At 46.8% G+C, this 27456-nt stretch overlaps 1 protein-coding gene across 2 annotated transcripts; it reads left to right on the forward strand.

Moving 5' to 3' along the window:
* On the forward strand, positions 1–27406 carry ADPGK (ADP dependent glucokinase). 2 transcript variants are annotated; one of them, XM_063926483.1, is made up of 7 exons: positions 1–1097; positions 2966–3191; positions 16464–16526; positions 22084–22204; positions 22298–22494; positions 23079–23177; positions 24930–27406. In XM_063926483.1, the coding sequence occupies exons 1-7, from the start codon at positions 871–873 to the stop codon at positions 25470–25472; spliced, it is 1476 nt and encodes a 491-aa protein (XP_063782553.1). In that variant the 5' UTR covers positions 1–870; the 3' UTR covers positions 25473–27406. The 2 variants fall into 2 exon arrangements, with proteins under 2 accessions (XP_063782553.1, XP_063782554.1); XM_063926484.1 differs by having other exon boundaries at positions 2–1097; positions 24933–27406.
* The last annotated feature ends 50 nt before the right edge of the window (positions 27407–27456 follow it).

The following is a 27456-nucleotide window of genomic DNA, read 5'->3' on the forward strand; positions in this document are numbered from 1 at the left end:
TTAAAAAAAATCTTCCTACAAGAGGTCGAACTGTTCAGCAAGCTACGATATCAACTATAGGAACCATTTTATCGAAGGCTTTCAATATGTTGTGTGGGGTTTTGTATCCAGAAAAATGGCCGCCAACACTAGCTTTTCTGTTTGCATTACCATACGCGCTGCCAGTCGGTTCAGCAGGAGAGAGTGTTGCTGGTGACGTGGCCGATAGCAGCGTGTCACGCCTCGCTTTCAGTGTGCAATGGAAGTCAGCCCCACAGGTGACCTTTTGCAGCAATTGATTGGAAGATACTCGCAACCTCTTCCTTTCTGTGAGACTACGCTCTCACCTATTCACAGACCACACTTACGCTGCAGCTGATTTTAGAAGAAGCTCTAGCCAGCGCTGTTAGGGCTATTTCACACATGCCGGTTTAAGGGGGAGCTGCCAACCGGGAAGTCAGAGCCGGCGCCTGGTCATTCACACACCGCCTCCATTCATTCATCTGTCATTGTGTGCAGCACCTGGACTGTGTGTGGTGCTGGATTTTCTTCAGTAGCTTTAATTGGTCCGAGGCACTCGCTGGTGATTGGGTAGATGTAGGATTTATAGATGTCTTCCTTGTGCTAGAACAAGTCTATGAATAGTCTGTACAGTAATAAGTAGTAGGCGTGTGATTGCCTGGCGGCTTGTCTGATTCTCCAATAGGTCTCATTAAGATGCTGCTTTGGCTGAAGGATTTCTATACAGAGGATTATTAGTCAGCTCTTCTGCATACAGTTACTAGTCTATTGCTAGCAATGTTCTATTGACTGTTAAATTTGCAGTAAAATAAACTTTAGTACATTAGAGTATAAACTTATTGACCTAATTTACTTTTACACTTGCGCATAATGTGGGCCAAAACCGTATGTGTGGGCCTGCTGGCCTTTGCAGTGGGTGTTTTGCATCATCTGCAGCCTGGAATCCCAGAGGCTGCCATGGGCTACCTCTCCTCATCCCTGCAAAGTCTCTCCTTCAGAGAGACTTCCAGCACTCCATCTATTGAAGAAACCCTATCTGCTGCCTGGGACCAGCTCATTGTAGCACCTTCCAAACATTGGGGAAAAGTAGCAGTGGGGTGAGTATAAACACCGCCAAACATGGGTCACAGTAATTCTGTAACCAATCGTTTATAATACAGTTTGTTAATGCTGAAGATTTTTCTTCTTGACACTTCTGAATTAAAGACCCTTAGAATTACTTGCCTATATTCAAGTTATTTACAACGATATATATGATGACTACCAAATCTAATGTTCACTAGCCAACAATTGTGTGATAAGTATCTGGTGACTGTTAGATATGCTTAGTAGGCATCACCAGACTAACCAAGGAACTATTCTGTTCTTCCTCTGTTTAAGATAAGAGGAACTTTGAAAGAGATAATGAAGGTACAGGAAGTGATATTAGGAAACAAAGGGGGACAGGTTTAGTATCAAGCCTCCTCAAGAGTGGAGAAGTTGCCCATAGAAAGTAGTCTGCTTTTGGCTAGCATGCATCAAGTACATTCTATAAAATGATAGGTTGCTATGGGCAACTTCTCCACTTGTCCACCTCTCCGCTCTTCATTGGGCTTCATACATCTCCCAAAATGTACTCGGCTCTCAAAGACAAAAAACACAGACAAAACACACTGATGTTAAAGGTGCACATAGAAAGCTGTGTGTTGTACCAATGAATGAATATACACAACTGTTACATTTTACCTTTTTGATTTTGCAAAAATAACATACTTGAACCTAGCAATGTATTGCATTAAGATTATTCGTTATTTCTAACCTTTTCATGTATTTAACAGTTATAGGTTGAAACTGCCGTCTTGTCATAAAGACGGCAGTTTTCGACTTTTTCAGGTCGGAAGGGGTTCTGACCTATTTAGTCCCCAGCTTTTTTATTCGACAAGTCGGGGAATTCGATTTGTCGAATAGTACGTGAATCGGCGGTATAGCTGTCGATTCACGTGCTTCTGAGGGAAATGGGGCCAAATTCGACAGGTTTTGGCCCCGTTTCCGACCATTTCAGGCCGACTTAAAAAAAGTTGAACTGAGATGAGGGACCTGAGAGAGGGGAGAACCGCGGGCAGACGGGGGCAGCAGCGCTACAGCACAGTGCTGGAGGAGGATGTGGCACAGCCGCCGCTCACGGCAGTGTCCACCCGGCTCCAGCAAGTGAGGTCGCGCTTGCTGGAGTCGGGTGGACGCTGCCGTGAGGCTTGGCGGCTGTGCCACATCCTCCTGCAGCGCTGCTGTCCCCCGTCTGCCTGCGGCTGTCCCGTCTCCCCGCTGGTCCCTCATCTCAATTCGACTTTAAAAAAGTCGAATTGAGATGGGCATTGAATAGCCCTTGTCGGAACTGACCTCAACTGAATATACCCCATAGTTTATTATATAGACCAGTGGTTCCCAAACTTTATTGAATCACGGCGCCCTAGAGTATCAGAATTTTTTTCATGGCACCCATAGGCCAAAAATGTCTTATTGATCCTTAGGCAGGGGTGTAACTTTGTATTTGTAGGCCCCAAAGCAAAAGTTTGTAATACTAACCAATGGTGATAAATGTATATGACACATGTAATTTACACAGAGGTGATGGGCCCCACTCAGCTCTGGGTTACAAAGCAGCTGCACCCCCTACACCTATAGTAGTTACGCCCTTGTCCTTAGGGTCAGTTATGCGGTGGGGGACAGGATTCGCTTCTGTCTGTACACATTTTATGATTGCAAGCCCCAAGCACTGGCTTTATCTATTACATTGACTGTTAATAATTTGAATTGTTCCTGGACCACCAGCCCAGGGTACTCCTGCAAGTACCCTGAGGCACCCCAGGGTGACACAGCACATAGTTTGAGAACCACAGATATAGAGTAACTTGAAGAGGACATTAACCTTTTTTCTTTACAGTTAAAGGGAAAAGCTCACACTTGTACCATTTTCCTATCTTTGCAGGGTGAATGCATGTGTTGACGTGGTAGTCTCAGGGGTGAGTGTGTTGCAAGCTTTGGGTTTGCACCCCCAGCCGAGTGGAGATCACCTAGTCCTCGACACACAGGAGGAGCTGGCTGCTACGTTTCTGCACTACATGCAGCGTGGTGCAGCTGCTGAGCGTTTCTATAGTGATGCCAACAGCTTTCAGCATATCTCCCGTACTGCCTCACAGGACCCAGGAGCCAAGGTAACATAATACATCAGCAGATCACATCTGTGTGCTTCATGCAGTGTCAGTCTGCATTATCTTGATGGGAATGTGGTAATGTGTAAGCAATCACATTATTGTAATACTACAATGGTGACATTTAGAAAATGTCTAGTTTAAAAAGGATAAGTTTTTTTTATTTTGTGGAATTGCACTCACAAAAATGCAAATATTATAAGTAAACTATTTTCTCTGACGTCCTAGTGGATGCTGGGAACTCCGTAAGGACCATGGGGAATAGCGGGCTCCGAAGGAGACTGGGCACTCTAAGAAAGAATTAGGACTACCTGGTGTGCACTGGCTCCTCCCTCTATGCCCCTCCTCCAGACCTCAGTTAGAATCTGTGCCCGGCTCGAGCTGGATGCACACTAGGGGCTCTCCTGAGCTTCTAGAAAAGAAAGTATATTTAGGTTTTTTATTTTCAGTGAGATCTGCTGGCAACAGACTCACTGCTACGAGGGACTTAGGGGAGAGAAGCGAACCTACCTGCTTGCAGCTAGCTTGGGCTTCTAGGCTACTGGACACCATTAGCTCCAGAGGGATCGAACACAGGCCCAGCCTCGGTCGTCCGGTCCCGGAGCCGCGCCGCCGTCCCCCTTGCAGAGCCAGAAGCAAGAAGAACGTCCAGGAAATCGGCGGCTGAAGACTCCGGTCTTCATTAAGGTAGCGCACAGCACTGCAGCTGTGCGCCATTGCTCCCCATGCACACCTCACACTCCGGTCACTGATGGGCACAGGGCGCTGGGGGGGGGGGCGCCCTGGGCTGCAATAATATTACCTTATATTGGCAAAAATACACATAATATAGTCATTAAGACTATATATGTGTAAAATCCCCTGCCATATATCCATAAAAAAAAGCGGGAGAAGCCCGCCGTGAAGGGGGCGGGGCTATCTCCCTCAGCACACTGGCGCCATTTCCTCTCACAGCTCCGCTGGAAGGACGCTCCCCAGGCTCTCCCCTGCAGTTTCCAGGCTCAATAGGGTAAAAAAGAGAGGGGGGGCACTAAATTTAGGCGCAAATAATATATATATATATATATATATATATATATAGCTGCTATAGGGTAAAATCACTCATTATAGTGTACATCCCTGTGATTTATAGCGCTGTGGTGTGTGCTGGCATACTCTCTCTCTGTCTCCCCAAAGGACTTTGTGGGGTCCTGTCCTCAGTCAGAGCATTCCCTGTGTGTGCGCGGTGTGTCGGTACGGCTGTGTCGACATGTTTGATGAGGAGACTTATGTGGAGGCGGAGCAGGTGCCGATAAATGTGATGTCACCCCCTGCGGGGTCGACACCTGAGTGGATGGATATGTGGAAGGAATTACGTGACAGTGTCAACTCCTTACATAAGAGGTTTGATGACATAGCAGATGTGGGACAGCCGGCTTCTCAGTCCGTGCCTGCCCAGGCGTCTCAAAAGCCATCAGGGGCTCAAAAACGCCCGCTACCTCAGATGGCAGACACAGATGTCGACACGGATATTGACTCCAGAGTCGACGACGATGAGACTAGTGTACATTCCAATAGGGCCATCCGTTACATGATTACGGCAATGAAAAATGTGTTGCACATTTCTGACATTAACCCTGGTACCACAAAAAAGGGTATTATGTTTGGGGAGAAAAAGCAACCTGTGGTTTTTCCCCCTTCTGAAGAATTAAATGAAGTGTGTGATGAAGCGTGGGTTTCCCCTGATAAGAAACTGGTAATTTCCAAAAAGTTACTAAGGGCGTACCCTTTCCCGCCAGAGGATAGGATACGTTGGGAGACATCCCCTAGGGTGGATAAAGCGCTCACACGCTTGTCAAAGAAGGTGGCACTACCGTCTCCGGATACGGCCGCCCTAAAGGAGCCTGCGGATAGAAAGCAGGAGGCTATCCTGAAGTCTGTATATACACACTCAGGTATTATACTGAGACCGGCTATTGCTTCAGCATGGATGTGCAGTGCTGCAGCTGCGTGGTCAGATTCCCTGTCTGATAACATTGATACCCTTGACAGGGACACTATATTGCTAACTGTAGAGCATATTAAAGACGTAGTCTTATACATGAGAGATGCACAGAGGGATATTTGCCAACTGGCATCTAGAATAAATGCAATGTCCATTCTGCCAGGAGAGTATTATGGACTCGGCAGTGGACAGGTGATGCGGATTCTAAAAGGCACATGGAGGTTTTGCCTTACAAGGGTGAGGAATTGTTTGGGGATGGTCTCTCGGGCCTCGTTTCCACAGCGACGGCTGGGAAGTCGACATTTTTACCCCATGTTCCCTCACAGCCAAAGAAAGCACCGTATTATCAGGTACAGTCCTTTCGACCCCAGAAAGGCAAGCGGGTTAAAGGCGCGTCCTTTCTGCCCAGAGGTAGGGGGAAAAAGCTGCTTCAAACAGCAAGTTCCCAGGAACAAAAGTCCTCTCCCGCTTCCTCTAAGTCTACCGCATGACGCTGGGGCTCCACAGGTGGAGCCAGGTGCGGTGGGGGCCCGTCTCCGGAACTTCAGCGACCAGTGGGTTCGCTCACGGGTGGATCCCTGGATTCTACAAGTGGTATCTCAGGGGTACCAGCTGGAATTCGAGACGTCTCCCCCTCGCCGTTTCCTCAAATCAGCCTTGCCAACTACTCCCCCAGACAGGGAGGCGGTGCTGGAGGCGATTCACAAGCTGTACTCCTAGCAGGTGATAACCAAAGTACCCCTCCTTTAACAGGGACGGGGTTACTATTCCACAATGTTTGTGGTACCGAAACCGGACGGTTCGGTGAGACCCATTTTAAATTTGAAATCCTTGAACACTTATATAAGAAGGTTCAAGTTCAGAATGGAATCGCTCAGGGCGGTTATTGCAAGCCTGGACGAAGGGGATTACATGGTATCACTGGACATCAAGGATGCTTACCTGCATGTCCCCATTTACCCTCCTCACCAGGTGTACCTCAGATTTGTGGTACAGGACTGTCATTACCAATTCCAGACGTTGCCGTTTGGTCTGTCCACGGCACCGAGGGTATTTACCAAGGTAATGGCTGAAATGATGATACTCCTTCGAAAAAAGGGAGTTATAATTATCCCGTACTTGGACGATCTCCTTATAAAGGCGAGGTCCAGGGAACAGTTGTTGATCGGAGTAGCACTAGCTCGGGAAGTGCTACAACAGCACGGCTGGATCCTGAATATTCCAAAGTCGCAGCTGGTTCCTACAACGCGTCTACTGTTCCTGGGGATGGTTCTGGACACAGAACAGAAAAAGGTGTTTCTCCCGGAAGAGAAGGCCAAGGAATTGTCATCTCTAGTCAGAGACCTCCTAAAACCAAAACAGGTGTTGGTGCACCACTGCATGCGAGTCCTGGGAAAGATGGTAGCTTCTTACGAAGCAATTCCATTCGGAAGGTTCCATGCAAGGATCTTTCAGTGGGATCTGTTGGACAAGTGGTCCGGATCGCATCTCCAGATGCATCGGCTGATAATCCTGTCTCCAAGGACCAGGGTGTCGCTGTTGTGGTGGCTGCAGAGTGCTCATCTTCTAGAGGGCCGCAGATTCGGCATACAGGACTGGGTCCTGGTGACCACGGATGCCAGCCTTCGAGGTTGGGGGGCAGTCACACAGGGAAGAAACTTCCAAGGACTATGGTCGAGTCAGGAGACTTCCCTACACATAAATATTCTGGAACTAAGGGCCATTTACAATGCCCTAAGTCAGGCAAGACCCCTGCTTCAACACCAGCCGGTGCTGATCCAGTCAGACAACATCACGGCGGTCGCCCATGTAAACCGTCAGGGCGGCACAAGAAGCAGGATGGCGATGGCAGAAGCCACAAGGATTCTCCGATGGGCGGAAAATCATGTGTTAGCACTGTCAGCAGTGTTCATTCCCGGAGTGGACAACTGGGAAGCAGACTTCCTCAGCAGGCACGACCTCCACCCGGGAGAGTGGGGACTTCATCCAGAAGTCTTCCAAATGATTGTACACCGTTGGGAAAGGCCACAGGTGGACATGATGGCGTCCCGCCTCAACAAAAAGCTAAAAAGATATTGCGCCAGGTCAAGGGACCCTCAGGCGATAGATGTGGATGCTCTAATGACACCGTGGGTGTACCGGTCGGTTTATGTGTTCCCTCCTCTGCCTCTCATACCCAAGGTACTGAGAATAATAAGGAGGAGAGGAGTAAGAACTATACTTGTGGTTCCGGATTGGCCAAGAAGAGCTTGGTACCCAGAACTTCAAGAAATGATCTCAGAGGACCCATGGCCTCTGCCGCTCAGACAGGACCTGCTGCAGCAGGGGCCCTGTCTGTTCCAAGACTTACCGCGGCTGCGTTTGACGGCATGGCGGTTGAACACCGGATCCTAAAAGAAAAGGGCATTCCGGAGGAAGTCATTCCTACGCTGATTAAAGCTAGGAAAGATGTGACCGTAAGACATTATCACCGCATATGGCGAAAATATGTTGCTTGGTGTGAGGCCAGGAAGGCCCCAATGGAGGAATTTCATCTCGGTCGATTTCTGCACTTCCTACAGTCAGGAGTGACTATGGGCCTAACATTGGGTTCCATTAAGGTCCAGATCTCGGCTCTGTCGATTTTCTTCCAAAAAGAACTAGCTTCACTGCCTGAAGTTCAGTCTTTTGTTAAAGGAGTGCTGCATATTCAGCCCCCTTTTGTGCCTCCAGTGGCACCGTGGGATCTCAACGTGGTGTTGGATTTCCTAAAGTCGCATTGGTTTGAGCCACTTAAAACCGTGGAGCTAAAATACCTCACGTGGAAAGTGGTCATGCTGTTGGCCTTGGCCAGGCGTGTATCAGAATTGGCGGCTTTGTCTTGTAAAAGCCCTTATCTGATTTTTCATATGGATAGGGCGGAATTGAGGACTCGTTCCCAATTCCTTCCTAAGGTGGTTTCAGCTTTTCATGTGAACCAACCTATTGTGGTGCCTGCGGCTACTCGGGACTTGGAGGATTCCAAGTTACTGGACGTAGTCAGGGCCCTGAAAATATATGTTTCCAGGACGGCTGGAGTCAGGAAAACTGACTCGCTATTTATCCTGTATGCACCCAACAAGCTGGGTGCTCCTGCTTCTAAGCAGACTATTGCTCGCTGGATCTGTAGCACGATTCAACTTGCATATTCTGCGGCTGGACTGCCGCATCCTAAATCTGTAAAGGCCCATTCCACGAGGAAAGTGGGCTCTTCTTGGGCGGCTGCCCGAGGGGTCTCGGCTTTACAACTTTGCCGAGCTGCTACTTGGTCGGGTTCAAACACATTTGCAAAATTCTACAAGTTTGATACCCTGGCTGAGGAGGACCTTGAGTTTGCTCATTCGGTGCTGCAGAGTCATCCGCACTCTCCCGCCCGTTTGGGAACTTTGGTATAATCCCCATGGTCCTTACGGAGTTCCCAGCATCCACTAGGACGTCAGAGAAAATAAGAATTTACTCACCGGTAATTCTATTTCTCGTAGTCCGTAGTGGATGCTGGGCACCCATCCCAAGTGCGGATTGTCTGCAATACTTGTATATAGTTATTGCCTAACTAAAGGGTTATTGTTATGAGCCATCTGTTCGTGAGGCTCAGTTGTTGTTCATACTGTTAACTGGATATAGTATCACGAGTTGTACGTTGTGATTGGTGTGGCTGGTATGAGTCTTACCCGGGATTCCAAATCCCTTCCTTATTGTTTCAGCTCTTCCGGGCACAGTTTCCCTAACTGAGGTCTGGAGGAGGGGCATAGAGGGAGGAGCCAGTGCACACCAGGTAGTCCTAATTCTTTCTTAGAGTGCCCAGTCTCCTTCGGAGCCCGCTATTCCCCATGGTCCTTACGGAGTTCCCAGCATCCACTACGGACTACGAGAAATAGAATTACCGGTGAGTAAATTCTTATTATTTCTCTGACGTCCTAAGTGGATGCTGGGGACTCCGTCAGGACCTTGGGGAATAGCGGCTCCGCAGGAGACAGGGCACAAAACTAAAGCTTTAGGATCAGGTGGTGTGTACTGGCTCCTCCCCCTATGACCCTCCTCCAAGCCTCAGTTAGGTTTTTGTGCCCGTCCGAGCAGGGTGCAATCTAGGTGGCTCTCTTAAGGAGCTGCTTAGAAAAAGTTTTTAGGTTTTTTATTTTCAGTGAGTCCTGCTGGCAACAGGCTCACTGCATCGAGGGACTTAGGGGAGAGAAGTTCAACTCACCTGCGTGCAGGATGGATTGGCTTCTTAGGCTACTGGACACCATTAGCTCCAGAGGGAGTCGGAACACAGGTCTCACCCTGGGGTTCGTCCCGGAGCCGCGCCGCCGACCCCCCTTGCAGATGCTGAAGATTGAAGGTCCAGAAACCGGCGGCAGAAGGCTCTTCAGTCTTCTTGAAGGTAGCGCACAGCACTGCAGCTGTGCGCCATTGTTTGTCACACACTTCTCACCAACGGTCACGGAGGGTGCAGGGCGCTGCTGGGGGCGCCCTGGGCAGCAATGTAAATACCTTTTATGGCTAAAAAATACATCACATATAGCCCTTGAGGCTATATGGATGTATTTAACCCCTGCCAGATATTACAAACTACGGGAGAAAAGCCCGCCGGAATAGGGGGCGGGGCTTATTCTCCTCAGCACACAGCGCCATTTTCCTGCTCAGCTCCGCTGTGAGGAAGGCTCCCAGGACTCTCCCCTGCACTGCACTACTGAAACAGGGTAAAACAGAGAGGGGGGGCACTTTTTTTGGCGATATTTTATATATTTAAGCTGCTATAAGGATACAACACTTATATAAGGTTGTTCCCATATATATTATAGCGCTTGGGTGTGTGCTGGCAAACTCTCCCTCTGTCTCCCCAAAGGGCTAGTGGGGTCCTGTCTTCGATAAGAGCATTCCCTGTGTGTCTGCTGTGTGTCGGTACGTGTGTGTCGACATGTATGAGGACGATGTTGGTGTGGAGGCAGAGCAATTGCCGGTAATGGTGATGTCACCCCCCAGGGAGTCGACACCGGAATGGATGGCTTTGTTTATGGAATTACGTGATAATGTCAGCACATTACAAAAAATCAGTTGACGACATGAGACGGCCGGAAAACCAGTTGGTACCTGCCCAGGCGTCTCAGACACCGTCAGGGGCTGTAAAACGCCCTTTACCTCAGTCGGTCGACAACGGACACTGAATCTAGTGTCGACGGTGAAGAAACAAACGTATTTTCAAGTAGAGCCACACGTTATATGATCACGGCAATGAAGGAGGCTTTGCATATCTCTGATACTGCAAGTACCACAAAAAGGGGTATTATGTGGGGGGTGAAAAAACTACCTGTAGTTTTTCCTGAATCAGAGGAATTGAATGATGTATGTGATGAAGCGTGGGTTAACCCAGATAGAAAAGTGCTAATTTCAAAAAAGTTATTGGCATTATACCCTTTCCCGCCAGAGGTTAGGGCGCGCTGGGAAACACCCCCTAGGGTGGATAAGGCGCTCACACGCTTATCAAAACAAGTGGCGTTACCGTCTCCTGATACGGCCGCCCTCAAGGATCCAGCTGATAGGAGGCTGGAAACTACCCTAAAGAGTATATACACACATACTGGTGTTATACTGCGACCAGCCATCGCCTCAGCCTGGATGTGCAGTGCTGGGGTGGTCTGGTCGGATTCCCTGACTGAAAATATTGATACCCTGGATAGGGACAGTATTTTATGGACTATAGAGCAATTAAAGGATGCTTTTCTTTATATGCGAGATGCTCAGAGGGATATTTGCACTCTGGCATCGAGAGTAAGTGCGATGTCCATATCTGCCAGAAGAAGTTTATGGACGCGACAGTGGTCAGGTGATGCGGATTCCAAACGACATATGGAAGTATTGCCGTATAAAGGGGAGGAATTATTTGGCGTAGGTCTATCGGATCTGGTGGCCACGGCAACTGCCGGAAAATCCACCTTTTTACCTCAGACCCCCTCCCAACAGAAATAGACACCGTCTTTTCAGCCGCAGTCCTTTCGGTCCTATAAGAACAAGAGGGCAAAAGGACAGTCATATCTGCCCCGGGGCAGAGGAAGGGGTAAGAGAGGGCAGCAAGCAGCCCCTGCCCAGGAACAGAAGCCCTCCCAGGGTTCTGCAAAGCCCTCAGCATGACGCTGGGGCTGTACAAGCGGACTCAGGAGCGGTGGGGGGTCGACTCAGGAATTTCAGCGCACAGTGGGCTTGCTCACAGGTGGACCCTTGGATCCTGCAGGTAGTATCTCAGGGTTACAGGTTGGAATTCGAGAAGTCTCCCCCTCGCCGGTTCCTAAAGTCTGCTTTGCCAACGTCTCCCTCAGACAGGGCGACGGTATTGGAAGCCATTCACAAGCTGTTTTCTCAGCAGGTGATAGTCAAGGTACCCCTCCTACAACAGGGAAAGGGGTATTACTCCACGCTATTTGTGGTACCGAAGCCGGACGGCTCGGTAAGACCTATTCTAAATCTGAAATCTTTGAACCTGTACATACAAAAGTTCAAGATGGAATCACTCAGAGCAGTGATAGCGAATCTGGAAGAAGGGGACTTTATGGTGTCCCTGGACATAAAGGATGCTTACCTGCATGTCCCAATTTGCCCTTCACATCAAGGGTACCTCAGGTTCGTGGTGCAAAACTGTCATTATCAGTTTCAGACGCTGCCGTTTGGATTGTCCACGGCACCTCGGGTCTTTACCAAGGTAATGGCCGAAATGATGATTCTTCTGCGAAGAAGAGGCGTATTAATTATCCCTTACTTGGACGATCTCCTGATAAGGGCAAGGTCCAGAGAACAGCTGGAGGACGGAGTAGCACTAACCCAAGTAGTGCTGCAACAACACGGGTGGATTCTGAATTTTACAAAATCTCAGTTGACCCCGACAACACGTCTGCTGTTCCTGGGAATGATTCTGGACACGGTTCAGAAAAAGGTGTTTCTTCCGGAGGAGAAAGCCAAGGAGTTATCCGAACTTGTCAGGAACCTCCTAAAACCAGGAAAAGTGTCTGTGCATCAATGCACAAGAGTCCTGGGAAAGATGGTGGCTTCTTACGAAGCAATTCCATTCGGCAGATTCCACGCACGAACTTTTCAGTGGGATCTGCTGGACAAATGGTCCGGATCGCAGCTGCAGATGCATCAGCGGATAACCTTATCGCCACGGACAAGGGTGTCTCTTCTGTGGTGGTTGCAGAGTGCTCATCTGTTAGAGGGCCGCAGATTCGGCATACAGGACTGGGTCCTGGTGACCACGGATGCCAGTCTGAGAGGCTGGGGAGCGGTCACACAGGGAAGAAACTTCCAGGGAGTATGGTCAAGCCTGGAGATGTCTCTTCATATAAATATACTGGAGCTAAGAGAAATTTACAATGCTCTAAGCCTGGCAAAACCCCTGCTTCAGGGTCAGCCGGTGTTGATCCAGTCGGACAACATCACGGCAGTCGCCCACGTAAACAGACAGGGCGGCACAAGAAGCAGGAGAGCAATGGCAGAAGCTGCAAGGATTCTTCGCTGGGCGGAAGATCATGTGATAGCACTGTCAGCAGTGTTCATTCCGGGAGTAGACAACTGGGAAGCAGACTTCCTCAGCAGACACGATCTACACCCGGGAGAGTGGGGACTTCATCCAGAAGTCTTCCACATGATTGTGAACCGTTGGGAAAAACCAAAGGTGGATATGATGGCGTCTCGCCTCAACAAAAAACTGGACAGGTATTGCGCCAGGTCAAGAGACCCTCAGGCAATAGCTGTGGACGCTCTGGTAACACCGTGGGTGTACCAGTCAGTGTATGTATTTCCTCCTCTGCCTCTCATACCCAAAGTACTGAGAATTATACGGCAAAGGGGAGTAAGAACGATACTCGTGGCTCCGGATTGGCCAAGAAGAACTTGGTACCCGGAACTTCAGGAGATGCTCACGGAAAATCCGTGGCCTCTACCTCTAAGACGGGACCTGATTCAGCAGGGACCGTGTCTATTCCAAGACTTACCGCGGCTGCGTTTGACGGCATGGCGGTTGAACGCCGAATTCTAAAGGAAAAAGGCATTCCGGAAGAGGTCATTCCTACACTGGTTAAAGCCAGGAAGGAGGTGACTGCACAACATTATCACCGCATTTGGAGAAAATATGTTGCGTGGTGTGAGGCCAGGAAGGCCCCCACGGAGGAATTTCAACTGGGTCGATTCCTACATTTCCTGCAAACAGGATTGTCTATGGGCCTCAAATTGGGGTCCATTAAGGTTCAAATTTCGGCCCTGTCGATTTTCTTCCAGAAAGAATTGGCTTCAGTTCCTGAAGTCCAGACTTTTGTAAAAGGAGTACTACATATACAGCCCCCGGTTGTGCCCCCAGTGGCTCCGTGGGACCTGAATGTAGTTTTTGGATTTTCTCAAATCCCATTGGTTTGAGCCACTCAAATCGGTGGATTTGAAATATCTTACATGGAAAGTAACCATGCTACTGGCCCTGGCTTCAGCCAGGAGAGTATCAGAATTGGCGGCTTTATCGTATAAGAGCCCATATCTGATTTTCCATTCGGACAGGGCAGAACTGCGGACGCGTCCTCATTTTCTGCCTAAGGTGGTGTCAGCGTTTCACCTGAACCAGCCTATTGTGGTGCCTGCGGCTACTAGCGATTTGGAAGATTCCAAGTTGCTGGACGTTGTCAGGGCATTGAAAATATACATTTCAAGGACGGCTGGAGTCAGAAAATCTGACTCGCTGTTTATACTGTATGCACCCAACAAGCTGGGTGCTCCTGCTTCTAAGCAGACGATTGCTCGTTGGATTTGTAGCACAATTCAACTTGCACATTCTGTGGCAGGCCTGCCACAGCCTAAATCTGTCCAGGCCCATTCCACAAGGAAGGTGGGCTCATCCTGGGCGGCTGCCCGAGGGGTCTCGGCATTACAACTCTGCCGAGCAGCTACGTGGTCGGGGGAGAACACGTTTGTAAAATTCTACAAATTTAATACCCTGGCTAAAGAGGACCTGGAGTTCTCTCATTCGGTGCTGCAGAGTCATCCGCACTCTCCCGCCCGTTTGGGAGCTTTGGTATAATCCCCATGGTCCTGACGGAGTCCCCAGCATCCACTTAGGACGTCAGAGAAAATAAGATTTTACTTACCGATAAATCTATTTCTCGTAGTCCGTAGTGGATGCTGGGCGCCCATCCCAAGTGCGGATTGTCTGCAATACTTGTACATAGTTATTGTTACATAAAAATCGGGTTGTTATTTGTTGTGAGCCGTCTGTTCAGAGGCTCCTACGTTTGTCATACTGTTAACTGGGTTAGATCACAAGTTATACGGTGTGATTGGTGTGGCTGGTATGAGTCTTACCCGGGATTCAATATCCTTCCTTATTGTGTACGCTCGTCCGGGCACAGTATCCTAACTGAGGCTTGGAGGAGGGTCATAGGGGGAGGAGCCAGTACACACCACCTGATCCTAAAGCTTTAGTTTTGTGCCCTGTCTCCTGCGGAGCCGCTATTCCCCATGGTCCTGACGGAGTCCCCAGCATCCACTACGGACTACGAGAAATAGATTTATCGGTAAGTAAAATCTTATTTTCTATATTACTAGGACATGCCCAAGTACATACATTTTCTCTATGGTCTTATGAAATAAATCTCAATACTACATTTGTATTAACATTTTTCACAAATGTGCCTACATATCCACTGTTATAGGGGGGGAATACCTAATAAACTTAATGGGGGATATTCAATTGTTTAAAAAGTCAGTTGCGTGACTGTATTTTCCTATCTAATAGACAGGTAAAAACAGACACCCAACTGACTTTTTTCAAATATTTGAATTCCACCCAATGTGTTTTTTATTTTTAATTTGGTCTTTCTTCGTAACCAAGTTAATTTCATTTAAGTTTGGGATGTGTCTGCTTTAATTGGGAATACGTTTTATTTAAGTTTATTAAAGTGTATTTAATTTTTTTTTATCTGAAGGGATGAGTCTTTCTTCTTGTGGCATATTGGAATAATCTTTTATTCTTAAAGCGCCACAAATTCTTTAGCACTGGACTGTCAATAGTCTGTTAGTACAGTGAACCCATTTGCTACTAAGGCTGAGTGGGACTTCCTAAGCACTGCAGGGGTATAAATAGGGGGAACTTGTCTAAAAGTCCCACTCTAAGGGGGGTACACATGGGAGATTTCTCCCGGAGATGTGTGCTGAGTGTTAGTTGTATATCAATCCTGGGAGGGGTAGGACTTTTTAACAACATCACATCATGCCCACAATTACACTCTTAAGCCATACCAGGATAAACAGTGCAGAAAACTTTCAAAGAAAGAAAATAGGGTATCACCATCTCCCACATCCTGGCACCCATTTAATCAGGGGTACCATCATTTGAAAGTAGAAGTTCCATCTTTCAGTTAGTCTGACTCTTGAGAAGTTAATTCTCTTGTGATCATGTGTGAGACATGGGGCAAAGAGGATCCTGCTTGTAAGCATTTACATTTCTGAGGGAGGGGATGTGAGAGACCGTAGAAGCAGATGGCACAACAATGAGCATGGAGGGTGAAGGAAGTAAAGAGTGTGTGTGGTTATGAGGGTCTGGAAACGATAAATATAGGTAAGAAGTAGACTTTGAGGGGGTGTTTGGGTGAGGATCTGGTTGGACAAGATAGAGTTCTGTAGTTGGGAACAATGCCTGAGCAGTATCAGAAATAGTAATGAGAGGAAGTGAAAACGGGCAGGAGAGGCAAAGGTCTGAGGCAGAGCGAAGTGGGCAAGCTGGTGTTGATCCTGTGATCAGGTCAGAGATTTGTGGTGGGAAAGTATTGAGGGTTTTGTAAATGAGGGTGGGCAGCTTGAAGATTCTGCTTCAGCTATTTACATACTATACAATTATTGGGACGATTTGCCAATAATCTCAAGATCGGCCAAATTCACTATATAGTGTGGATGAAGGATCGTTTTGGCGTTTCACTGATAAATCGGGAAAATCTTGTCCATAAACTTGGTCGAACGATTTTCCAATATGTCTTTCCAAATCAAAACTCCTGGCCACAGTCTCCACACATCAACCAGTATTTTCATAATCATTTATTTTCATAAGCATTTTCAATAGTCTGACCATATGTCCAGGTGGGTAAATCGGGTAGACCACCCACTACTCTAGCCAAATAATCAGCCTAATATCTGCCAGTGTATAGGCGACAGTTAATGCATGCGAAGCTGGGAATGATTTTTTGCTATACAACTTTCCTACAATGATAAATTTGCCACTGTAAAATTTTCATTGGCCTGTTTTTCAGCACTTTGTTGGAGGAAACGCTGCTCTTATTGCCCAGAGATTGGCAGCTCACCCTGATATGGAGGTAAAAATTCCCCAGCCATGTCCTTTGATACCCAGATCTACTCTACATGGTCTGTTCTGGAACTAACATTGTTCACTGATGTATCAGTAGTATGTTTTACTAGGAATAAGCTTACAAGTTGTAATCGTGTACTGTAAATTATCAACAGCTCACACCAATTTACTTATATGAATGTTTTTTATCATTGAACATGGGTGAAGAGATTTAAGATAACCTGATAACTATTTGGTAAGTATTGTATCCAGTAGGGGGCACCTAGATGGGGATAGCTTCTCTGCATCCACAGTGTGCACATTATTCTGGGTTTGCTGTGAGAGCAGTGCTGAATACTGTACTTGTAATACAGCATTAGTCCCCAGATTAAGTGACTGTTCCAATGATTTTTAGGTATACAGTATTTGCTTTTTAGTTTGGCTGCTTGAGGCATGAGACGTCTGTACTTTGACCTCTGTGCTACTGACAACAGAGCATGTTTTATTGTGAAGTCATTAGCTCACATTTTGAGAGAGATCAATGTTATTTGATCCCCACATAGGAAGTATTTCTCTTACGTCCTAGAGGATGCTGGGGACTCCAAAAGGACCATGGGGTATAGACGGGATCCGCAGGAGCTTGGGCACACTGAAAAGACTTTGACTGGGTGTGAACTGGCTCCTCCCTCTATGCCCCTCCTCCAGACCTCAGTTAGACTTTGTGCCCAGGAGTGACTGGACACACACTAGGGGAGCTCTACTGAGGTAGAGAAGTCAGACCTACTTCTACTTAGTTAAGAAGCAGAGCCCTTAGGCTACTGGACACCATTAGCTCCAGAGGGTTCGATCACTTGGTTCGCCTAGCTGCTTGTTCCCGGAGCCGCGCCATCACCCCCCTCACAGAAGCCAGAAGAAAGAAGCCGAGTGAGTATGTGAAGATCCGAAGACTTCAGTAACGAGGTAGCAGCGCAGCGGTAGCTCTGCGCTCCATGCTCCCACACACTTCACCAACGGCACTTGCGGGTGCAGGGCGCTGGGTGGGGAGCGCCCTGGGCAGCATGTTACTGGGGTCTTAAAGGGGCTGGCAGACAGGCATTTTCGGTGCCCGGGCACTGGTTTCCATACCCCCGCCAGCATACAAGTTTGAATTTTTGCGGGACTGAAGCGCGACGGGAAGGGGCGGGGCTTAGCCGCACAGCTCACCAGCGCCATTTCTCTCATCCACAGCTATGAAGGATGTTTTGCGTATCTCTGACGTACCTGCGGTGCAGGAAACAAGAATTTGTTTATTTAAGGGGAAAAGGCCTGAGGTGAAATTTCCCCCCCCTCATGAAATGAATGCTCTTTGTGAAAAGGCTTGGGAGTCGCCGGACAAGAGGTGGCAGATTCCCAAGAGAATTTTCATGGCGTATCCTTTCCCCTCTGATGACAGGGAGAAATGGGAGTCGTCTCCGAATGTCGACAAGGCTCTATCCCATTTGTCTAAGAAGGTGGCACTTCCGTCCCCTGACACTGCAGATCTCAAGGAGTCGGCGGATCGCAAGCTGGAGACGTCTTTGAAAGCCATTTTCGTTAATACGGGTGCATTACTCGGACCTGCTGTGGCGTAGGTATGGGTGAGTAGTGCTATTGCTAAATGGGCTGATAATTTAGCTTCTGATATGGATACCCTTGATAAAGATAATATTCTTTTGACTCTTTGTTATATCAAGGACGCTGCAGATTACCTGAAGGATGCGGTGAGGGATGTTGGTCTCTTGGGATCAAGAGCCAATGCCATGGCGATCTCGGCCAGGAGGACGCTGTGGATCCATCAATGGAATGCTGATGCCGACTCCAAAGGTAGTGTCTTGTTTGGTGATGGCCTAGCGGACCTGGTGTCTACCGCGACTGCGGGTAAGTCATCTTTTCTTCCTTATGTTCCCACACAACAGAAAAAGGCACCCCATCAGCAGATGCAGTCCTTTCGACCCAATAAATACAAGCGAGGAAAAGGCTCGTTCTTCCTCTCTTCAAAGGGTAGAGGAAGGGGAAGAAAGTCGCCTGCAGTATCAGGCGCCCAGGACCAAAAGTCCTCCCCCGCCTCTACCAAGTCCACCGCATGACGCTGGGGCTCCCCTGGGGGAGTCCGGACCGGTGGGGGGCCGTCTCCGGATCTTCAGTCACGTCTGGGTTCAATCAGGCCTGTATCCTTGGGTCCTAGACATAGTGTCTCAGGGATACAGGCTGGAGTTTCAGGAGATGCCCCCTCACCGCTTTTTCATTTCGGCCTTGCCAGTGTCTCTTCCGGACAGGGAGGTGGTGAATACAGCAATACGAAAGTTGTGTCAACAGAGGGTCATTGTTCCCGTTCCCCCGTCCCGAGGGGTTCTACTCGAGCCTCTTTGTTGTACCGAAGCCGGACGGTTCGGTCAGACCGATTCTGAACCTAAAATCCCTCAACCCATACTTGAAGGTGTTCAAGATGGAATCTCTTCGAGCTGTGATCTCCAGCCTAGAAGGGGGGGATTTTATGGCGTCAGTCGACATAAAAGATGCCTACTTACACGTCCCGATATATCCTCCGCATCAGGCCTTCCTGAGATTTGCGGTGCAGGATTGTCATTACCAATCTCAAACGTTGCCGTTTGGGCTTTCCACAGCCCGAGGATTTTCACCAAAGTCATGGCGGAAATGATGGTTCTCCTTCGCAAACAAGGGGTTACAATTATCCCGTACTTGGACGATCTCCTGATAAAGGCGAGGTCCAAGGAACAATTGTTAAGAAGGGTGGATTTGTCTCTGTCGGTTCTGCGACAACACGGTTGGGTTCTAAATTTGCCAAAGTCTCAGTTGATTCCGGCCACTCGGCTGCCCTTTCTGGGCATGATTCTAGACACGGAGTTACAGAGAGTGTTTCTTCCGGAAGAAAAAGCTCTGGAACTACAGACAACAGTCAGGGAGCTTCTGAGGCCGACAAGTGTGTCGATTCATCAATGTACTCGGGTTCTGGGGAAAATGGTTGCGGCGTACGAAGCCATTCCGTTTGGCAGGTTTCATGCCCGGGTGTTTCAGTGGGATCTGCTGAGCAAATGGTCCGGGTCTCACCTGCACATGCACCGGAAAATAAGTCTATCTTCCAGGGCCAGGATTTCTCTCCTGTGGTGGCTACAAAGCTCTCACCTTCTAGAAGGGCGCCGATTCGGAATCCAGGACTGGGTCCTGCTGACAACAGATGCAAGTCTCCGAGGCTGGGGCGCAGTCACCCAAGGAAGAAATTTCCAGGGGAAATGGTCAGACCAGGAATCTTGTCTCCACATAAATGTTCTCGAGTTAAGAGCCATTTACAACGGCCTGCTACAAGCAAAGAACCTTCTTCAGGGTGGCGCATGTAAACCGTCAAGGCGGAACAAGGAGCAGGGCGGCTATGGTGGAGGCCACAAGAATCCTTCGCTGGGCGGAACAACACGTGAGCGCTCTGTCAGCAGTCTTCCTCCCGGGCGTGGACAGCTGTGAAGCAGACTTCCTCAGCAGACACTATCTCCATCCGGGAGAGTGGGCTCTTCACCAAGAGGTATTTGCAGAGGTGACGAAGCGTTGGGGAATTCCTCTGATAGACATGATGGTGTCGCACCTCACCAAGAAGCTTCCGAGGTATTGTTCCAGGTCAAGGGACCCCCAAGCCAGTGCAGTGGACGCCCTGGTAACGCCGTGGGTGTTTCAGTCGGTGTATGTGTTCCCTCCACTTCCTCTCATCCCAAAGGTCTTGGGAATCATAAGACGAGCAAAGGTTCAGGCGATTCTCGTCGTTCCAGACTGGCTACGCAGGACCTGGTATCCGGATCTTCAGGAATTACTAGTGGAAGATCCTTGGCCACTTCCTCTAAGAGAGGACCTGTTACTGCAGGGACCATGTGTGTTTCCGGACTTACCGCGGCTGCATTTGACGGTGTGAAAGTTGAGTGCCAAATCTTAGCTCGAAAAGGTATTCCTGGGGAGGTCATTCCCACTCTCCTTATGGCTAGTAAGGAGGTTACGGCAAAACATTATCACCGTATTTGGAGGAGGTATGTTTCGTGGTGTGAGACCAAAACTGCTCCTGCGGAGGAATTTCACTTGGGTCGGTTTCTCCATTTTTTGCAGGCAGGCGTAGATGCAGGCCTGAAATTGGGTTCCATCAAAGTGCAGATTTCGGCTTTATCTATTTTCTTTCAAAAGGAATTGCCCATCCTTCTAGAGGTTCAGACTTTTGTGAAGAGAGTGCTGCATATCCATCCTCCATTTGTGCCGCCTGTGGCGCCGTGGGATCTTGAAGTGGTCTTACAGTTTCTTATGTCTCCCTGGTTTGAACCTTTGCGTAAGGAAAATTTCTCACTTGGAAGGTAGTCATGCTTTTGGCTCTGGCGTCTGCCAGGCGAGTGTCAGAGTTGGCGGCCTTATCTCACAAGAGTCCATATTTGATCTTCCATTCGGATAGAGCAGAATTGAGGACTCGTCAACAATTTCTGCCGAAGGTGGTTTCTTCGTTTCACATTAACCAGCCTATTGTGGTACCTGTGGCTACAGATGCTGTGGGAGTTCCAAAGTCTCTTGATGTTGTAAGAGCTTTGAAAATTTACGTTGCCAGAACGGCTCTTACCAGGAAAACAGAGGCTCTGTTTGTCCTGTATGCTTCCAACAAGATTGGAAATCCTGCTTCTAAGCAGACTATTGCACGCTGGATTTGTAGTACGATTCAGCAAGCTCATTCTTCAGCTGGGCTACCGTTGCCGAAGTCAATGAAGGTCCATTCTACCAGAAAAGTGGGCTCGTCTTGGGCGGCTGCCTGAGGGGTCTTGGCACTTCAGCTTAGCCGAGCAGCTACATGGTCTGGTTCAAACACCTTTGCTAAGTTTTACAAGTTTGATACCCTGGCTGATGAGGACCTCATGTTTGCTCAATCGGTGCTGCAGAGTCGTCCGCACTCTCCCGCCCTTTCTAGAGCTTTGGTATAGACCCCATGGTCCTTTTGGAGTCCCCAGCATCCTCTAGGACATAAGAGAAAATAGGATTTTAGTACCTACCGGTAAATCCTTTTCTCCTAGTCCGTAGGGGATGCTGGGCGCCCATCCCAGTGCGGACTGGTCCTTGCAGTTAGGTTAATACTGGTTATTTTCGGTTACACGTGCATTGTGTATCAGTTATGTTCAGCTTCTTGCTGTTGCTAGTTCATGCTGTTATCTGGTTTCTTGCTACCCCAGTTGTACGGTGTGTTTGTGGTGTGGGCTGGTATGTTTCTTGCCTTAGTTTAACAAAAATCCTTTCCTCGAAATGTCCGTTTCTCCTGGGCACAGTTCCTATAACTGAGGTCTGGAGGAGGGGCATAGAGGGAGGAGCCAGTTCACACCCAGTCAAAGTCTTTTCAGTGTGCCCAAGCTCCTGCGGATCCCGTCTATACCCCATGGTCCTTTTGGAGTCCCCAGCATCCTCTACGGACTACGAGAAAAGGATTTACCGGTAGGTACTAAAATCCTATTTTTGGTCACAGCCTCAGAATAGTTAGGTCATGGCTTCTTAACCTACAGTAGGGTGTTTGTCTAAATTATGCTTTGTCTTCTTCACCTCAGGTTCTCCTTTGTGGACCAATAGGACCTAAGCTTCATGAACTGCTAGATGAGCGGATCTTGGTGCCACCATCATCTCTGCAGGAGCAGGATGAATATCATTTGATCTTGGAATACAAAGCTGGTAAAGAAAATGCTTAGGTGTAGTTGTTTGTGGTATTTAGGGTATGTTAGATAAGGGCATTATATTCATTCAGTATTGTGTCCTACCTTCTAGGGGATCAGTGGGGCTCAGGTCATGCTTCAGCTGCCAGCAGGTTTATTTTTTCTCATGACTTGTCGAATGGGGCCATGACATTGCTGGAGGTTCTGCTTTCTAGTCTGGAGGAATTTCAGCCAAATTTAATGGTTCTGTCTGGACTGCACATGATGGAAGGATTAAGTCATGAAAACAGGGTCAGCCGCTTACACGAGGTAAGACAATAGAAGGGCACATCATGCATTACATATTTCACTCTGTTTTGGTTAATTTTTCAAGAGTGTAACCTTTCCTTACTGAATGTAAGGTTGTTTATAGGCTGTATGGTAGGTGCTAAGGATAACTTAGAATTTAATTTTAGCTCTTGCCCTCCAAAAAGATATCACCCAAAAAGATACAGCTCATCCATTAAGTCAATGTCCCACATACTTTTGTTTACCGTACCAGAGCTAATTGCATTTCAGTGACTGACAAGTATCAGTTATGTAGACCTGAGGGATAGACTGTTCAGACAAATTTTTATGATTGCAATTATATAATTAGATCCAAGTACTACATTAACAAGAAAACCTCTGACTGTCAGCAGAGCGCACTGTGACGTGTATTTATCAACTTGACTACAGTACTGTCCAAAGGTACTTTCACCATTCTTATGATGAACATTGGTGATCATAAATATATTTGTGTCTCTTAATTATATCAATAAGACTCTCCTAAATATTTTCCTGCATTTGTATTAAGCAACTCGTTCCTCTTCTGATAAACTGCCAAACTGAATTGTTTGCATGTGTACCACCAGGCTGCCATTGCTTTATCCGATGTCCCTTCAGATGTCGTCATTCATTTGGAGCTGGCAAGTATGACGGATGGGGACTTGATGAGAGGAATCATCCACCAGGTAACCACTGAGCTGGGGACAGCTAATGGATGTCTGAGTGTGAAAGAAGCAGGCGGTTAGGTTTATGGTTTGTCAGCAAGCACCACAAAATTAGATACCTCTCCTCTAGACTCCTTATCTAGCCAAGACTCACAAGAACATGACAGAGACTGGACAGAACACCCTTGATTATTATATAGATGCTTTATTGCAAAACTGGCATGTAGATGCATTGCAGTGTCCAGGTATTGGTACTACTAGAAATTGAAACCGCTACATTTCTTTGCATTGATACCTTAACACTACAATGCTTAGATGGACAACTGAAGTATTCAAAACTAAAACATGAATTCTTGCTAGCTCAGTCTTCCACTTTTCTTTAGCCCAAGCAGCAAATGAGCTAAGATAATGGTCTCAATATATTTTAGGGTAACGCCATGGATAATGCATACAACACATTAGTCTTTCTTTTGATACAGCACTATTGCCTTTCCTGAGGTGGCCACTCTCACTAGCCGATTCAGTTTTTTCTACTACTTTGTTTCTTTCACAGCCCCCGGTTGAAAACTTGTAGTGTGTGAGCGAGGGAACTAATAAAAAAAATCTGCATCAAGAGACAATGGCTTAATACTGGCCCTCTAGCTAAAACATATTCTTTATTCTCTATAAGTGAGGAATAGTTAAAGAAACATGTGGCCAACTGTAAAAGGTCATGCTAATCGTACTGATGGGCGAGTGATGATGCAAATACACAAATAGCCATTTAAGAACTAGTATAACTAACATCATTATTTAACCACTTAGAGCATGTTCAACCTGTAAGAAAAATGCAAATGCACCTATCAAATGAACGGCAGCCACTTCTGATTGGTTGCGTACTGTACACCTTGTCCCCTGCCGCTGGCACTGTTAGTGACGTCTTGTTCCATGCCGCTGGTACTATTAGTTTGGCTGCTGCAGTGTGTTTGCATCACTCATTTGCTATTTGTTCACAGCAAGAAAGGATTAAAAATGTTTTAAGGGTTAAGGGCCCTACACACTGGCCTCCGAGGTGCCGACGGCCGATACGGCGGCGGTGGGGAGGAAGGAGGGTGTTGACAGGGGGAGTGTATGCACCAACGATGAACGGACGCAGGGCCGCTAATTTTTGGTGCATACCCACTGAAAGATATGAACGAGATAGTTCATATCTTTCAGTGTAATCGGCCAGTGTGTAGGGCCCATGAATACAACAGATGTTTATATTTATTTAAATGAATTAGTACTTTATTTTGTATTTGTATAAATATTTTAATGTATTTTATTTGGTAAATGTGACTTCAGTATGTACTAGCACTAGCCAGACACAGAAGGACTGTGTTTACTACAGCTTCCGTGTCATCATACAGAATTCTGTATACTCGCCCAAATCTAACTCTCTCTGCACATGTTACATCTGCCCCCCCTGCAGTGCACATGGTTTTGCCCATTAGAGAACAAATTTGCTGCTGCTATCAGGTCTGAATTAGGCCCTGTATCTGCTCCTGTTTTTTATGTGTGTTTGCAGGTAGAGGCAGTATTTGCTACCTATGCAGGTTGGTTGCACCTCTCATTTGCAGCTAACTGCCTAGGCAGAAAAAAATACATTGTTCTATTTCTTTTCCTGGTCACATTTTACGTTTGCGCTTAGACACACATTATGTCCAACTCTGAATGAGGTCTTCATAGAGTAAGTTTATTGTTGGTGAAAAGAGGTGTCATCCTTTTATAATATATTTGTGTTCTTTTGGCCAGCAGGTCTTCCCTCTGATTAGCTCTCTGGGACTCAATGAACAGGAGCTGCTGTTCCTCAGCCAATCGGCATCTGGTCCTCACTCCACCCTGTCCACGTGGTCGGGAGTTCCCGATGTCGGAATAGTGAGTGACATCTTGTTATGGATCCTTCAGGATTCTGCCCGTGGAGACTCCACTCTTACCAGAGTTCATTTTCACACTTTGGCCTATCATATTATTGCCACCATTGATGGCTTCTGGGGAAACCAGGTAGCTGCGGTAGCTGCAGGCGCCCGGGTTGCTGGAGCTCAGGCTTGTGCCAGCGAAATAATTGAACCATCACGAGTAATACTGAAGAGTCCATTGGAGTTTTCTACATCACAAACAGACAAGGGCCCAGTTGCCAGAATAAGTGCAAAGGAACCAGTGGCAGTGTGGCGTAAAGGAGGCGTTACCTTCCATTTCACACCAGTGCTGGTCTGCAAGGACCCAACTAGGACAGTGGGATTGGGCGATGCTATATCTGCAGAGGGCTTGTTGTTCTCTGAGGCCAAGACTCGGTGAAGTCACAGTGCTTCCCTTCAGTATCAGGTTTGCTGACATCGATAAGAAGCTGCTCAGAGCCATCTTACGCATTTATAACCCTCTCCTATTCAGATGGTCAGCGGAGCGAACACCCTGGATATTTTATACGATAGTGGATGCTATAAGACGTTACAGGAAATGAGCAAAGGAAATGAATGGATACTAGGTAGTTAAAATAATTATATATAAAATTTGCAACAGGTCAGGGTGCTAGCAACCCCAACATGTGCTCACTATGACCATGGATTGATATACATGAGAGAAAATCACTTGTATAAGTCCTGTTTTAAAGTTCTCTCTGCACAGTATTGCTGTATTGTCCAGCTGCACTGCTGACTTCTCCAGTCTTGTGCTACGTACCCACTGTAATTATATTTATGCATTTTACATTTGTTTTCAATGCAAGTTACTCATGTAAACGGACGTGACTAAACTCACTGTTCTGACTTGGCCCATTCACATCTGCTATATATCTTTTTTTTATATTTTTACATGTGTTAAACTTGCTTTCATTTTGGTGCTTTAGTTGAAAATTATACAATTGTCTCTTAAAATACATGTAAAAAGCATTTCAAACATATTACCATGTGTGACTTTCATATACGGTTTTATTGCATCTTAAATGCCAGTGAGTATGTACCCTTATGCTGCACCTGGTCATTTGTGCAACATTATCTTATTTAACAAGGGCCTTACTTCCCAGGATACTGGAATAAATGGGTTTCATGACATTGGTATTTTCCTCAGGCAGGTGTTTTATGCTTTCATCCGCAGTAATGTGTGAGAAAGCCAAATACAAATAACTTTTTCTTTTCAAGTCTGCAGTAAAAATGAGATTCTACTTCTTTTTCTATTAAACTCCTTATTGGGAGCAACTGTTGGACATTGGCATTGAATTAAACATGTTTTTAATATTTTAAAAGTTAATATGTTATGTGAATGTAATAAGGCAGCAGTTGTTAATTTCTACCATGCCCTGCCCTCACAGGCTGTCTGGGCATGATGGGCCCCTACTTCCACAACTCTACAGTTCACATTTGCCTGTAATACTGTTACAGCCTCTCAGACACTGATTCGTCTTAAAGATTAACCCTTTATCTCTGGCATATGAAAGATATAAAAATATCAGTTTGTTTTCATTATTGGTAGGGTCTAGCATTGTACACTCTTTTCAGCTATTTCCCTTCCCTTTCTGGTTTTATATGCATCCATCTCTGGACCCCTGGCTATGATGGAGTTTTGGACCAAAAATATTTATACAATTTTTTTTTTTACTGTTACTTTGTGCAACTTCTATATTTGAATATTTTTTAAAATGTGTTAATTTCCCAAGCTTAATTTATTTACTCAACAGTCCTACTTTTTTTTTTTTTTCTTTTGCATTTATGGCTGGGACAACTGCTGTTTCAAACTGATGTTACTGTTCCAGTTCTATACTAGAACACTTTGATCAGTTATTTATGTACTTCTTGTTATAGCAGGTCATTAATAATGGTAATGTGTGATTTAAGAAGATGACTTTACACTCGGGGTCTACTCTACTGTTACCAGTGAAAGAATACAAAGCTAGTCCAATTGTCTGATTAGAATAGATTGTATGATTAGGCATGAGGGCAAATACAGTAAGAGGACAGCAGTCTATCTTGTATGTGTGTGTACGTACCTGTGTCTTACTCCGTGAAGAGATAACGTTGCATAACATTGTGCACTAAACAGCTGGGCCTTGTCTAAGCTACTGGTTTGTAGGTGCACGGGTTACTTTTTGTCATTGCATCATTGTCATTTTCCCCCATTCAGCTTTGGTGTAAATTCTTCATATTTTGGATCACTGGAAAATTCTACTTTTGTAACTATGTGAGAAGTACTGTGTATCCTTTTTTTTTTTTAAATAAAGGTGTTTTCTTATCCAATAATCTCGGCCTTGTTTGTGGTACAGACAATACTTAGTGCTTTTAATTAATAA

This window comes from Pseudophryne corroboree, chromosome 6 (assembly GCF_028390025.1).
Source record: "Pseudophryne corroboree isolate aPseCor3 chromosome 6, aPseCor3.hap2, whole genome shotgun sequence".
Taxonomy (NCBI): Eukaryota; Metazoa; Chordata; class Amphibia; order Anura; family Myobatrachidae; genus Pseudophryne; species Pseudophryne corroboree.